Source organism: Xiphias gladius, chromosome 21 (assembly GCF_016859285.1).
Source record: "Xiphias gladius isolate SHS-SW01 ecotype Sanya breed wild chromosome 21, ASM1685928v1, whole genome shotgun sequence".
NCBI classification, from domain to species: domain Eukaryota; kingdom Metazoa; phylum Chordata; class Actinopteri; order Istiophoriformes; family Xiphiidae; genus Xiphias; species Xiphias gladius.
Genome location: NC_053420.1, coordinates 23269072 through 23283312, shown reverse-complemented (window position 1 = coordinate 23283312; position 14241 = coordinate 23269072). Strand labels below are relative to the sequence as shown.

The 14241-nt window shown below is 38.6% G+C and overlaps 1 protein-coding gene across 11 annotated transcripts in view; it reads right to left on the bottom strand.

Annotated features, from left to right (window-relative positions):
* Positions 1 to 12032, bottom strand: part of slc2a9l2 (solute carrier family 2 member 9, like 2) — a 102950-nt gene extending 90918 nt beyond the window's left edge. Inside the window, exons 1-5 of one of the 11 annotated variants that reach the window (XM_040159383.1) lie at positions 11938 to 12032; positions 11285 to 11386; positions 10450 to 10505; positions 4759 to 4844; positions 227 to 328 (exon numbers count right to left, since the gene is read on the bottom strand). In XM_040159383.1, coding sequence (XP_040015317.1) covers positions 227 to 328; positions 4759 to 4827 — 171 coding nt within the window. In that variant the 5' untranslated portion in view covers positions 4828 to 4844; positions 10450 to 10505; positions 11285 to 11386; positions 11938 to 12032. Of the gene's footprint in view, positions 1 to 226; positions 329 to 4758; positions 4845 to 5084; positions 5871 to 6353; positions 6712 to 7680; positions 7820 to 7840; positions 7916 to 10449; positions 10506 to 11284; positions 11387 to 11937 lie in introns of those variants that run through there. The other 10 variants (XM_040159387.1, XM_040159386.1, XM_040159384.1 and 7 more) reach the window with 10 other exon arrangements.
* Between the last annotated feature and the right edge of the window lie 2209 nt (positions 12033 to 14241).

Genomic DNA, 14241 nt, shown 5'->3' with positions numbered 1-14241 from the left:
CTCTTATTGAATGTGTGCGTTTTGAACAATCAATTGAATACGGGAGACGGCTCAGTATCCATCAGGACTAAATTCTCATTCATTCAAGCATAACTTTATTAAAACCTTATTCTGAAGCACCATCTAAATGAATGTTTATTGATTTTTTTAGTAGTGCTAGTAGATAGGCAAAACACGAGAAATCAATGGTTGTTCCCCACAAGAAGGCTTACAAGATTTGACTCACCAGAGCAGGAGCGTTGACCACAGAGAGGTTGTAGCCGTAAAGGAAAGATGACCCCAGGGCACCGAAGAAGGCTGCACTCAACAGACAGGCTGTGACTGGCTGCTATTGAGAGAGCACATAACACATGGGTTGATACCAGTCATACAAAGACATGTTAGAGGCCTTGTCAGTGGCAGGCATATTAATGTGGATCAACGTCAAGGTCAGACCCCAACCGAGGGAATTCAGCAGAGGACGCTTCATATGTAGGTCCAGGTATCTAGTTCAGGAAACTGGTTTATTCCCTCCATCTTGCCCTTGAGTGTACAGTATAGTAGGTATCATTAAATTTCTTATGGTACTAAGGAAACATAACTGATTATTTAGAAAGAGTGAATGAAAATGCAAAGACATAGGTCTATCATTAGGATTAAAAGGAGGCTGTGAATAGGTAGCTCAGGTACTTAAATACATCATAACGAGACTAAAAGCATGAAACCTCACTAGCAGCTAATAAAACCTCATAATACAAAAGAGCAAGACAGAACAAAAAGCACAAGGGGATAAAATCATCAATCATCAATTTTTTTCCTACAAGTGGCACAAGAGTAAAGGCCACAGTGTGATGAAACCCAAGCCATTTATCGCCCTTGGAAGAATGTACATGTTTAGATTTCATGGCACTGTGCCAGTTAGATTATAAGGATAGCCTGTGTGCAAAGCTGACTTTTAAGGCCAGAAGATGGTGCAGAGTATTAATGGAAGGGGTTCATACTCGAACATGAATGTGTCGTGATTTTCATGGCACTTTTTCCATTGGACTTACATGTGTCCTGTATAACAGGTTCAGGAGTGTTTTTATAAATTTTTAGCCCTTCTGACGGCATACCTCTTTCTGTGTGGATCAACAGAAATATCTCAACAACTATCGTATTGCCATGAAATTTTGTACAGACATTCATTACATTTCCTCTAGCACCAGCAGCAGACTGACATCTTTGATTTTAAGTGAAATATCTCAACAACTATTGGATGGGTTGCCATGAAATTTTATACACTCATTTATGTCGGCTTGAAGATGAATTGTGACTTTGATGATGCCCTGATTTTTATCCAATACTTTGCTTTATGATAAAATACCTGAAAAACTGATGACATTCCAATCAGCCTCAGCTGGAGGCATGGCTACATGATCCAGCAAATGGGGATAAAACACAGCAGGGGTGATTAGAGGAGGGGTTAGTGGTCGAAGTAGGGGAGAAAGATGGTTCACTGGGACTAAGGCAATAGGAGAAGATGAAGGCAATGTTAAGGATTAGAGCTCTTAATTGGGAGCATGGGATGTTATCTGCTAAAATGTAGTGAGGCAAAGCAACAGAAGGTACCGTTTCACCCTCCCCACTTGTTAAAATGTGTGATCATTTGATCGTGGAGTTATCAGCAATGATTTATTCAATTTCAGAGAAAAAGAACTAAATTGGGTTCACTCGTTGCTATGAGTGGGCTCTGTACACAGGTTTACCATATGGCTTATCCAGGATAGCTTATAAAATCTGATTTGATCTGTAAAAGCACTTTACAGAGCAAAAGTGAGAAGTCAAAGTAAAAGGAACCACATCTGAGTGAAAGGACTGAGTTCAGAAGGTAGTGGTAACAAATCCAAACAGAACAAAAATACCACTGGGCAGAGCAGAATGTGAAGCTGGAAAAACATGGCTAAAAGCACAGTAAATTATTTTATAAAGGTGTCTCTATTTATTTTTGACAGCGGGTAAAGTTGGAAGCAACCCACTAAAAGTAAGTGCTTAGAAAGTAGTACTACGTGGGAGGTGTGTTAAATCTGCCAACATATCTTAATTTCATGGTAATAGCTCACCGATAATAATATGCTTTCAATATGCAATTGAAACACTGTATGTGTCCCAGTAGAGCTCTTCCCCGGTAAAAACGGTCTGCATATGTTACCACATAAACAGGCATATGCAACAGCATCTCCCATACCACACTTGCATGATAATTGGCTCCCATGAGAGCGTTATCTTACAGACTTCAGGAAGATATAGCATCTCCAATACTCAAAGGTGTACAATGAAGAAAAAAAACCCCAAAAAACATGAAGACGTTTGCTCTTCAGGACTCAGCCCTTCATAGATAAACGCAGGAGGCGTCGGGTTTGTATTTGCAAGTCGATAGAATGAAAGCCAACATCACAATGTCGTTGTATGGTAGAACAGTTTTGAAGAACACAGAGCATCACTCTTTTGCCTGTGTAAGATATAGTATCAGATGACCAGCCAGGGTATCTTTCCTGCCTTTTGAAGGTCACTTGGTAAAAAAAAAAAAAAACTATACTGATGTAGAACTCTGTACATGCTGATTGTGTACAGAGTACACATGTTGGTAGATGACATGCACAGCCAAGTGATCCGTACAACAACTGTAGAGGCTGCACATAATAGAATAACATTCAGCCAGTCAGAGCTAACTTTAAATTACTCACTCTACAGGTCTTTTTAATTTTAATTGCCTGTATCCGAATTATTGATTTAATTAAATCCATAATGGTGCACAAAAAATTATTGCCATACGCTGTACATTGGTGACATTTTGAGACTAAAGAGAACCTTTTCATTTGCTGTTTGGTTATTGTATAAATCAACTTTGCTGTGCAGTTTATCTCAATTACTCACAAAAAGATATAAAAATGCATATTCTGTTCCCAAGGTTATCAATCCATGCACATGGACTAGTTAACCAATGTGCTCGCCGACATGCTCAGTTTTGTAATCGTTTTAAATAGTTAAGAAATGTGGATGTCCATGTGACTTTTTTTTTTTCTTATACCATGTAACCCCCGGTACTCTCCATACATGTTTCAACATTTTTATTTAAAAAAGTGGTCCCAAATGCATATGGCACACAGTAAATAATTTGTTGAAACCAACCAGCTGCACAAATAGATACTGTAATATGACTCATAATGATGCTGTGAATTATATTTTCTACAAGTATCTCTTACAAGCTTTTGGATTAGCCATAATTATAGTAAAATACATACATAAATGTGATTTCAATAATGGCAGTTTAAAGTGTATTTTCTTTTACTTTACCTCCCATCACTTGATAAAATCAAATTTAAACAACAAGAGATCATGTTGTCTTTGTATTCATGTCATAACTAGACGGTGCATGCCTGTATTCAGATGTTAGCCAGCAAGATATACTGTAAAGATTTTAGACAAGCTCTCTCATCATCAGTGTATATAAGCAAGATTGAAAAAAAGGAAATGTTGGGAAAATGTAAAATAGATAAATTATTAAACATCAGCTAGAGTAGGAAAATAATAAACAGCAAGCATGAGATAAAAGGAAGAGTACAACAAATTCATGTTTAATTTATTTTAAGAACTGTTTGGAGATAAAAAGAAAAAAATGTTTCTGCAATCAATTTACCAGTAAATTATTTGGCTTACTGTACTATTTATTCATGTATGTAATTACATTTTTCACTCTTCGTATAGCTTATTCATGACGTTCGTCGGCACTTTCCCATTTATTTGAATTGGAAATTTCTCTCAGACCTACAGTCAACGCCACTGTTGTTATATAGGAATGAATATACACTTGTTTGATAATTGCTTAGATTTAAATGGAAATGTTAATGAACCTCTCTCAGTTAAGGGAAAATGCCCCCCCCAGGCCTAAGCATCTAAAAAACTGGGTTTGTTTGGGTTTGTCACTATATGTTTTATCGAGTGATTTATTGAGTTGATAAATTAGTGAGCATTTCAGCTGCACAATATGCAAAAATCAATTGTGTGTCAAATAAAACAGGGCAGTCAGTGAACAGATGAAGTTGTAAATTGGCAATATCTCCTCTGGACCTTAGTCAGTTGGCACAGTTGAAACCTGTAGTCCAGGCTCATACTTTTGAAGATTAGACACCATCTGACTACACTGTCTTTGAGGAGTGATTTATTGTTGAGCAGTAGGAGACTGTCAATAACTTGACTGGGCCACTAGATCAAAGCTGTAAAACTAATGTTTGCATAGCCAGCAGTGGTGAGGGAATGGGATCAAATGACTGGCATGCAGGTAACATTTTATGAAAAGTCGTCTTTTACAGTTTTATTTCTTGTTACTTTCATGTCATTTCGGTTTGATTTTAGCACAGATTCAAACAGCTGAGAGGGCCTCTGTTTCAGCAGCAGGTCAGAGCCTCGCAAAGCAGCAGCAGGATTTTGGATATCAGCACAGAAATTTGTATTTTGTAACTGACAAAGGTCATGTACACATTTACTGAAGTACAGTTTCGTCACAAGTGCATGCTATCCATACAGTGGCTATCATCTGAACAGGTTAATCTATGACATAATGGCAAATTACAACATATCAGACAGCCGTGACCTACATGGTGCTCTCAGGTCAGGACTGTCAGTCTGTCAAACCAGTCAAATGTTTAGACATCTCAAAAGATATTATCATTTGGCAGCTGAAAAGACAGAAAGATATAAACTTGACAGTAGTGTTTTCAGTGACTTAAACACACTAACCTTTTTAGAATTTTTCCCCGAGTCGCTCGTGTCTTGGTCAGCCGGGCTGTCCCTCTGTGGTTTGTCCATCTTAAAGTTTCAGCAACCTTAAATTGGAATGTCATATCATATCAGACGCCTAGTTAATACAGAATATACCCATAGACAGACAAGAGACGTTTCACAACAAGGAGGGGGAAGTGGAATTTATTATAGAAACTACTGCGTGAAACATCTGCTGAAAAGGAAACGGCAGTGCCTCTATTTGCTGACATGCGAAAATCATGCAAGTACAACACCATAGGATTATAGATCAGAACTTGGTCACAAGTTTAGGATTTACCCACTGAAAGTATCCTTCGAGTGACAAAGGCAACAAAGCCAAATCAGTTTGCAAACAGGCAAAACCTTCGCCTTAGGTTAAATCTCGTCAGCCGAAAGAAAATGTTGTTGTGGTTTGAACCATTGGATTTTTACACAGTTTTTCAACAAGAGATAACAAAATAATGGTCTGTTTTTGCACTGCACCACAGGACAGGATTCCCCAACGGTGTCCCAAGTGTAATACATAGCAAATAAAAGACTCAGTCTGCCACCAAGTGGTTATAAGAACAGTAACACTCAGTAATACTAGACATAAGAAAAACTGTCAGAAATGTAATGACAACTGGTAGTCTCAAAATTAGTGTGTATGTATACCATAGGCAGGGCTTCCACCAAACACAGTTGGTGCAGGGCATTGAACTATTAGCTGTATTTCAAGCTACAGGTCAATTCCATATAACCTCTGTGAAAAAAATGAACTTTTTATACGGGTGTTTTGGAGATTCTAAACAAATAAAAGACAAGATCCAGAAGTAAGCATTAGAACTGATGTGAGTCAGTGTCTCCTACTGTAGTATTGCTGATTTCCTCTCCTACCACACAGTTAATGACATTTAATAGCATTCAGTCAATCCCTTGACTGAATGACTAGAATGAAAACCAGCAGGACTCTGAGTCCCAAGGAGAAAGATTAAAACTCACAGCTGCGGAGTGAATTCTTAAGAAGACACATGACGGATCAAAAAGTTATAGTCTAACCCTCCCTTAGCACAATAACTTGATGAAACCACTACTTTGGTTTTAACGCAGTGACTCACATTACTCATCTGCATGCTGAAGTTTTTAGAGTGCTATATGACATTTAATTTAACACCAGTCCATATCGGACTATTTTTATGTGAGCCTCAAATAACAGTCGATATTTCTGTAAAGCCACAATCACTTTCAGTACTTTAAGAACACATTAAAAGAGTCACAGTTTGCCTAAACAATTTCCTCTCACTGTTGCAGCTCTACCATCAACAAATTTAAAATAGCTGGGTGTGAAATTCTTAACTCCAGATGCTACAGGGAGAACTCTCTGAACTCTCTGTTTGTGGTCAAGTTTAATACTGCATCTGTCCCACACACACTGGGTACAATAAAAATCCCAGACTGTAAGTATTTTGTGAGGAATGAGAAAAATGCAGTATTAGCCCAAGTATTTGGTTGTGCTTGAAAGTCAGTTTAGCCCTCTCAGTTTGAATTCCCGTGGAGTGCTTGTACAGTGCAACTGTATTTAAAATCCCTACCTGCTGCAGAAAAAAGATCCTCATTCTTGTCAGAAGAGTGAGCTGACTTGCTGTTTGTCTCACATCCACGGGAAGCTTGATTCTGGTGGTTAACAGTAACCATGGGTGTTGACTTTAGGATATCTCCCTCTCATCAATGTGATCAGAACATTGCCCTAAAGTTGCTTTAAAGATAACATCTACAGGCAAAGAGGAAGGCTTCAAAGTGCCTTACCTTGCATAGTCATAGGGAAGACGAAGTGACCTGTTTACTTTGCCACACACTCTGAGGCTGGAACAAAGTAACCTCCATATTTAAACAAACTGATCTAGAGGCTATTTCCCAGACAATTGTTGGTTAAGGTCCACAGATTATTGAATAATTCATTCCTATCCATGTAATTTATCATTTCAATATACCAACAGTGAGTGTGGGATCGCTGTATGTAGGTGACTTTTGTCACCTCCTTGAAGGAATATTCCTTGAAAATCTATGTTTTGAAAGCCTGCTTTGAAAATGAAGTTCGCTTTTTGGGGAGAATAGCAGCTATAGTCTCCTTTGAACGTCTGCTGCAACATAATCCAGCTGTCCACTTTTAGACATTTCAAGACTCTTCAAGACTCAAAAAGTAGATTTTCCGAGGAGTGCTCCTTCTATCAAATTCTTCAATTATGTATGTGAAAATACCAGGGCTGAGTGATATGGTTGAAGTCATTATGATGATTTGATCAAGGTTATTTTCCAATATTGTTATAGATCATGATACAGTATGTCTACAAATCACATATACAGTAAAATAATCAAACTGATGTCCAAAGCAGTGCACTGCATTCCACAAGAGATCAAACTCAGGTAATACATAATCATTAATTTGGACAATTGAAAGTTGTAAAATGATAATCTCGTATTATATGATCCAATATAATTCTGCTGAAAGTCATTAAATTATATTAGGAAACTGTTACCCTGCTCTACAACATACTTTACCTCAGCTCCATACTATGGCAAATATGACACATCAGGCAGCAGAAAGGTTGCAGGTATTGATTATGATGATTACATTTTACTCAAACATATAGACTGAAGTGATTAGTCAAGGGAATATATATGGATGAGCTATTCATCACCTTATTACTGTATCTACTTCTCTCTCTAGTATTATCCTCAGCCCAGAAAAAGGCAACCAATATCCACTTATAATTACAGTAGAGTCACATTGAGATTAAATTCACCACTATGCTCCACTACCTAACGCGAAAGTGTTCGAAATAATCCAACCGGTTACTTGCAAGAACTTTTCTTTTACAGTAGACAACCATGTAACAAAAAATGATACACACATCCTACCTGTATAAGAAAATAAAAGCAAGTCTAGAGAAGAAGAAGTGTCAGCTCACTTTTAACAGCCAAGAAACGTGTTTGTTACAAAAAGTTAAAAATAAATGCCAAAAATTCCCTGTTTCCACATTTTTTTTACCAGCATGAGTGAGAATGTGTACATACTTACCCACGCACAGGCTGTGTATCCAAGGCTTGCAAACTATTGACTCAACACTACATAAACATAACTGTGATTATAACATTGACAAATGATTAACGTTGAAAATTCCCTCTCCCCATCTCTTTTTCTTACATAATCATGCCAGTCTGATGTCAGCTAAACTGTAGGGAAGATACAAATTAACTACACATGTGTAACAGTTGATAGCACTGCTCCACTGAGAGAATCAAGGCAACACTTTAAAAAGAGGCAACTGATCAGTCTAATGTCCAGCCATAAGCAACATTTTACTGAGGGGTGCACTAATGAGGGCATTATGGCAGCAATTAATCAAATGAAATTACTTTGCAAAAACATACTTGTCCTCACAGAGTGCAAGGGTGGCTGTAATACCTTCGGTCAATTAATTTGAAAAGATAATTTGAAGGGTGAAACGGTATGTCACATCATGGACACTGAAGCTCTGTCAGTTTTACGAAAACCATAATACGTAAAGATATAATATTTAACAAAAACAAACTTAAAAAGAAAGTTTAGTGACACTGAGCCCTCTTCTTCTTTGTGCATGTAAACACATCAGTCGGACGTTAGGACAATAGTTGGATCAAGGGTCATAGTAAAGAAATCTAAGTCATAGTAAAGAAATCCTGCTGCTTACTTTGAATGGTGTATATGAAATAAATAAATTCACTGAGGAGCTGAAATTGTCAAGCTTCAAAATGACTAATGTACAGATGCCATGTTGGTAGAGATGTCTTTTTCTCCTACCGTAAAAACAGTGAAGAATGCCAATCCAGCTTATCCATGCTCCATTGTTCTGCTGCATTCCCTGACCCCACGGAAGCATGAGGAACACCACCCTTCATTAATACAACTGCCAAAGTCCAGGACGATGTCAGATGGTCTTTAGATCAGACTAAAAACAGAACAGATCGCTGCCACACCAGCTGTCGAGGAAACATCCATTCCCAGCTGAAGTTATATCCGACAGCAACATGTTGAATGCTAAATTCCTCTTAAATGGAGTGACAACGCCATTCAGGCAGAGAAGAGAAACTCGCTGCTACCGGTGGAGCTATTGCAGACACATTGCAGCTCATTGCATAAAAGCAGCACAAGAGCTTGTCTTCAATCGCCCCCCAAAAAAAAACCTCTCCTCAGGCAGCATTTTCACTGATCAATGGCTGCTTTATTCTCCCTCGGCTTCACATTAATTATATTATTGCTGAAAATACTGCCTGCCAGCTATCTATATTACAAACATGTGAGCCATGATTCTGCTATGTGAGAACTGCTCGAAAGAGTGCCTACAGTATGATATACACAGGCGAAAACATGACATAGTTAAAGTTTGATTGCTGCAACATGTGGCTGAAGAATCGAGCAACTCTGAGTGTATGTGCTTTGCTTTTATGAACTATGCGGAAGAAACATTTGGGTCAGGACAGAGTTGCTATGGGACAAAGATATTGCCAAGTCATGAAGCTCAGGCTAGTAAGCTGAAGGCATATTTTCTCAGCCCTGGAGTCTTGGTAACAGAAGTATTAGGTTTCTCGGGGTGTGGCAAGACCTCTCAGTGGGAAAAGAATCTACGGGTAGAGTGCATCAAACCAAAGAAAGTAGTCGAGGTGACTAAAAATGTGTTCTTTCCTGTGTTTCTATTTCAATTTCAAACATACATTTTGAACAAGTTTATGCAATATACAATATGGTCATGTGTGCTATAATTTTATATAGCACACATCTTGCACTATTTACATTTACAAAATAATCTATCCCAGACCTCACTGTGCCAGTTACAGCTGCTGTATCCTATGCCTCTCTATTCAAATGTGCAGAGCTACAGACTAAAGACTATATTATCATCTACATTGTGTAGCATCGTGTGTGTATTGTCTACTAACTGTCGTATCATACAACCGTGGATGGATTGCCGAACAAGCTTCTGTACGAAGTGACCATTTCTTGTCTGAAAGTCATAGAGCTCAGTTCAAGGACACAAAGTGAGCACAAAGAGATGCAAAGCGATCCCAAGGAGAGGTAAAACAACTATGAAGAGATGCAGAGATGAAAAGCAACTACAAAGAGAGGATGCAAAACGACCACAAAGGGGCACAAAATGACCATAAAGAGGCAGCGTCATTTGTCGTTGTTTTGTGTCTCTTTCAGTCTGGGGGGGCCCTGTACAGGAGGGGTGGGGGGTCCATTTTCTCATAATCCGTCCATGCATCCATGCATCCATGCACACAACACTGTCAACTACAGTATATGTTAAGTAGCACTGCCCTTGTCGTATGTGTCCTCATGCACTGGGATAAATGACTATACAATTTCAGCAACTCCAATGTTGATCCTGTACACATTACAATATTATCAAGTTCTCCATAGCTCAAGCCTCTACTTTGGTTTTATCACAGAGTTCACTTTTTTTTTTTCCACTGTGATGCATGGTCAATAAAACTGATGTCATCAGCTTTGTTAAACATTGACTTTCCAACTGTGTCAGTGGATCAGTGTCACCTAGTAACCACAGAGAACTATTTGTACTTCTGTCCCTCTACATATGTGTTATTATGAATCAATGGAAAACAATCAATTAAAGAAAGAAAACTCACCAACCACTCTCAGGACTCTCAAAATCAGGTATTTCTTGCAGACCTCACCAAAGCAGCTGCAGGCATATAATTAAAAAGACACCATTGTCACATGAGAACTAGCTGGCTAATTTAATTTACTGAAATTTACGGAAATGAACCAAAAATGGTTGGAGCCACAACATGGCCACAACAGTGCTGCTAAAAGAGCCGACCTTCTTTTCTTTTCTTACCAGTGAATTGTCTACTGTACAAGCACTTTCTGGTAAAGAGACATAATAACCTTCAGTTGGCTGACAAAATATTAAATGACGTTCCAAGCTCTGTTGCCCGATGAACCTTTTCTTTTTTTTTAACTTTTCCAGCAAAAATGCTTTATGTTAGGTGGTCAAAACATGGCTGATTTTCTTATTGTAGTTTCAAAACACTGACGATGATGCATTAGGTTTTTACCTCACAGTGTGGCTGCAGACAAGCTAATATCAAGGAAAATTCTAAATGCTACTCTTACAACCCATTTACATTTAAGAACTACATAGATGTTTATGTTGCACTTACCTTTATATCCTCCCTTACAGCTTGTTTTATGAAACCCAGCCAAGCTATTATTCATCCCGTCACAAAAGATTGACTGTTTGAGTCAAATTGTTCAATTATGCTGCGCAGTTAGCCAATAGGTTTGACTCACCGACTGTTTGACTCACTTACCCGTGGTGCTTGAGGGGTAGGATCCGTTAATCTTTATCAGTTTCTTTACCATATCTAGTAGCAAACTGTGCATAAACATTGTGAGAGAAATTCGACCTCTCTGATTATTTTTTCATCTGGCTATTTTTCCGATATTTTATCCACCTACCTCTTTCCTGGAGCAGCAGGACTGGAAAGAAACTGGACCTGAGAAAACAGTCCTTTTGGCCTTTTTTACAAGTGACCGAAATAAGTCACTTCTGAGGTCAATCTAAAAAACCCCAACAGAAACATCTAGTGTTAACTGCCATTTATGTCGGACAGTTTTCCTTCTATTGATGTTTTAAATGAACAAATTAATGTTAATTTATTTTTTACTCTATCTTTACTGTGTTCTAGTCTCTGAGAGTATCCCGCCATCCTGCCTAGATGAAGGTATCTTAAGACAATGGCAAGGTGTTTTAATAGAAGCCCTGATAGTCAAGCTAAATATCAATTTATCTGATGGAAAAAGGGGGAAATTAGCCAGCTATCTATACAGCTGTTGCAAATTCAAGGTTGCTTTGTAACTAAATTATAGTTTGACGGATAAATATTTCTAACATTTGAGCCTAAAGGTAGCAAGTGATACATAGGCCTAACATAAGGTCAACTAGCTGGCAAAGCAGAAGCATTTAGCACTAGCTTAACTGTCTTCTCAGAGGAGGACGTTAAATATAAACTTATGGTCTGGCAGATGAGTGAGACCCACATAAAGTTTAATTAGCTTGGTGTCTTGCTAACAGTAGTCGTTCCAATTTTTAAAGATTTTGGTTTACTTACCACTAAGTACACTTTAGCTTGTGAGGGTTTCTCTTCTCTCGTTCGACTGACAACTAAGTTAATGAGTAACACCTGGCTGAAAAAAGAGTGTTTCACTGCACACTTACTGCTGTAAGTTTTAAGCCTGTTTCACTTCTGACTAGACTCAGCGTAAAGCGCGTTTGCGTTTGTATCCTGATTATGATCTGATGGTTGGAGTATTCTGGTTATGTGTTGCACATCTAAACATCTTACCCTGGTTTCAGAAGCCTGGATAAGGCCTTATCTAGTTTTGAGAAACTTGGATAAGCTACCTGGAGTACTCCGATAGAAACCAGCGTATTGTGGCATATAACACATTATCCAGGTTTCTGAACATTCTTTGTTGGTACAGATCACAGTGGGTAACATGGAGAGAAGTAAAGGCACAACAGCACACAGATCATCAGAAACCAGGATAATGCAAGAATCATGTATGCAGGGAGGAATAAGCAGGTTTGTCATGTTCCATGTAAACATATCTGGAGTAAGATCAAAACCAGGATAAGACTCAAACCAGGATATGATACCTATTGCACAACACATGGCCAGGACACTGAGAATACTAGAAAAAGTGCATTTACATGCGCAACTGTATCCCTGTTATGATCAAGTTTTTGGATTATCCTGGGGCCTGTATTACAAAGCAAGCTCATCATAACGAGGATATCTTTTTTGTAATCTGGCTTCACTAAGCATAACAACCACAATCACGCTAAGCAGCCACATGACGGTGGTTATCAACTCCAGGAGTCAATCCAGGTTTTCCTGAGCGCGTTCACATAAAAGGAGTGGTGTTGGCAGCACGTGAGCAATCGCAAACATTTACAAGGTAAACACATAATTCAGGCTAAATGCCACAGTTGCAGCTGGCAAAAAAAAATCACCAAATGTGTGACTGCGTTAATAGGCTTATGATATCACTGCCCCATCATTAGGGCACAGGTAGATCTGACTATCCTTACATAGCTTTATTCAATTAAATTCATGTGTGACCTAGATGTATTCTTATGATGTGAATGTCAATTTTAGGCTTATTCTTTCAGCTGCAACCCCAGCTGTTTCAAAAAGACCTCGGACCAAATAAGAAATAAGCATAAAAACATACAGTGGGGTCCAAAAGTCTGAGACCACTTTCCCACTTTTGGAATCCACTGTACTTTAATATCTTATAACTACAACAAGTACAAGGTTTTAGTGCTTCAATAAGTCTCTGTGCTAGGATGATATCAGTGTACAACAGCACAATGAAATGGCTTTGACATTGCTTGCAGCTAGAAGCGGAAAAAAATGAAATAAAGAAGACAGGAGGGGGCCCTCCTACACAGGAATACACTCCTGCTAAGGTTGTTGGCCTTCTGTAATAATGAGTGTTGCCCATCAGACCCTGGCGGAAGTGGCAGCTCCCAGCAGGCCACTTTTGTTCAGGGTATGTGTCAATGAGTCAATATTAAACTACTGGGTTGCTAGAAAACCCAGTTACATAATATACTACTAATTGTGGGAGTAAATAACGTGTTTACTTTCTCTACAGTTGATGGGGAGACACTGGTGTTGCTGCCACCACCCACTTACACACTGTCCACTAACACTGAATGCAACCTGTGATATACACTGGCACCTTCATCTCTGGGTGCTGATCATGGATTAAATAGACCATTTAAATATCCTGTTTTCTCAGGGGGAGGCCCTAGATCATGAGAGGGTGTCTGTATGCTCAGAGAGAGATTTGGTGGCACTATTTACTCCTTTGTTATCAATTTTATGCAGTTTTCAATTTGCCCATCTTAACTCGGATGGTGAGAGTGTGTAGACTTGACTGTAATTGATGTACCTTTAATTACTTGCTAATGGTGCCGGTCTGCACATTGGACTAATAACTGCTTCAAGTGCTCTCTTTTGTAAAATGAATAAATTGCTTCCATTGCTATGATGTTCATTTTGCAGGAAGAGGCAGGTCTTCCTCCCACTGAGCCTGTGGCCTCCACCTCTAGGCCAAGAGCATGTCAAGTGGTGATGAATTAACCTTAATTTAAACAGGGAAGTCAATGTGAGAATTGTTCCTTTCTTCAATTGACCCTTGCAAAGGGACGATGCCTAAATGTTCAAGCAACTGTATTATTTGTTTTATTTGTCATTTGGAGCAGACAGTCTGAGTTCTCTCTACATGACATCCTTAGAACTCAATATTGAGTACAAAAAAACTTGATATTGAGCATAAAAAACATTTACTCAAAAAAGGGAAGCTTGGGGTGGGGAAACTGAAGTATGAAAACAAGGTAATTC